Genomic DNA, 1,496 nt, shown 5'->3' with positions numbered 1-1,496 from the left:
CGGCTCCGCGTCCCGTTGGCCCAAGGGCACTCACAACTCCCCGCGGTGCCGGTGCCCCCACCACAGGGGAGCCCCTGCTCCTGGGTGAGCTGAGACACCCCCCCAGCTCATCACAGGAGGGCACCGCTCACCTTCTCGTGCTCGATCAGGTCGCCCTGCTTGCGGATGTTCTTCTTGGCCAGGTAAATGGCTGCAAGAGGAACGGCGGCACCTCAGAGGGGCTGGGAAGGGGCTGCAGCCCGTGTGGTGCCAGCAGCACGGTGGCACTTACCGTAGTCCAGCTCCGTGGCCGGCCACTTGGTGCTGGTCCAGAAATAGGGGGTCTGAGGGGGGAGGGAGAAGCTGAGTCACATGCCGTGGGGTGCCACGGAGCCGAGCCGGGGGAGCCCCGACCCGCGGCAGTGCCCGTGCCCGGCGGGGCTGTACCTGGAAGCGATAGGGAGACTCGTCCGCCCGCAGCACCAGGCTGCGGGGGTCTCTGAGCGGGTAGATGTAGCCGTGCTTCACGATGAGGTTGCCGAGGTGCAGCGCCTCTGGGGGAGCAGGAGTGGGGGCTGCAGGGCAGCTCGGCAGCCCCAGTTGCCCCCGCAGTGCCAGCTGCCCGTGCCAGGGCACTCACCCTCCTCGGAGATGCCGTACTTCTGGATGAGCCACTCCACGATGTCGTTCCCTGGGGACCGAGGCAGCGTTAGTGGGGTGCAGTGGGGTCCCCCAAGCTGGGCATGGGGAGGTTCCCGGCTGGGGCGCTTGGCACACCATGGCAGTGCCAGGGGTCACGCGGGGTGACGGGGGCCCTGCCAAGGACGAGCGAGCGCCCGCCCCGCGCAGCCGTAATGCATAATTGATCCCAGCTGCAGCGCCGAGCTCCCGCGGGTGCGGGGCGGGGAGCGGTGCGGGGTGCCGGGGGGCGGGTGCTGGGTGCAGTGCTGGGGACACCCGGGGAGCACCCACACGCCTCCCCCACCCCACGCGCCTCGCGGGGCACCCCATGGGGGGACCCACCTGTCATGGCGTGGGGGATGACGGTGATGAGCAAGCGCTGGTTCCTCATCTTGATGCCCATGTCGGGGTCCTGCATGCTGACGATCATCCTCTCCATCTGCCGGGAAAGCACCCGCCGTGCTCAGCCCCCCGACGGGGGCACCGGGCCTGGGCACAGCCTGGCTCCCCCACACTGTGACCTGGTCACAGCCTGGCTCCCCGCAACCGGACAGGGGCACCCTGTGCTCAGCCTGGGGTCAGCCTGGCACCCCGCAATTCCCCGGGGCACCTGTGCCCAGCTTGGGGACAGGCTGGCACGCCACAGCCACACCAAGGCGCCCCAGCACCCAGGCGAGTGTGCGATGCCGGAGGTGCAGGCACCAATCCGAGCATCCCTGGCCAGGGGACCCTCGGTTTTGGGGAGTGAGCTCTGCCGAGGCTGTGGCAGCACCCCGGTCCTGCGGAGGGGAGCAGGACACGCAGCACCGGGGCTCTTCCCGTGGGTGCCCCTGCGC

At 70.1% G+C, this 1,496-nt stretch overlaps 1 protein-coding gene across 1 annotated transcript in view; it reads right to left on the bottom strand.

Moving 5' to 3' along the window:
• The window catches only part of RGS11 (regulator of G protein signaling 11), a 4,711-nt gene extending 3,612 nt beyond the window's left edge, over nucleotides 1-1,099 (bottom strand). The window contains exons 1-5 of the mRNA XM_018067670.2: nucleotides 1,003-1,099; nucleotides 620-670; nucleotides 427-533; nucleotides 272-323; nucleotides 132-190 (exon numbers count right to left, since the gene is read on the bottom strand). Of these exons, the coding sequence (XP_017923159.2) occupies nucleotides 132-190; nucleotides 272-323; nucleotides 427-533; nucleotides 620-670; nucleotides 1,003-1,099 (366 nt within the window). The remainder of the gene's footprint in view (nucleotides 1-131; nucleotides 191-271; nucleotides 324-426; nucleotides 534-619; nucleotides 671-1,002) is intronic.
• Nucleotides 1,100-1,496: the final 397 nt, after the last annotated feature.

Source organism: Manacus vitellinus, unplaced genomic scaffold (assembly GCF_001715985.3).
Source record: "Manacus vitellinus isolate BGI_N305 unplaced genomic scaffold, ASM171598v3 scaffold_12_pilon, whole genome shotgun sequence".
Lineage (NCBI taxonomy): Eukaryota > Metazoa > Chordata > Aves > Passeriformes > Pipridae > Manacus > Manacus vitellinus.
This window is presented reverse-complemented; position numbering and strand designations above follow the sequence as displayed.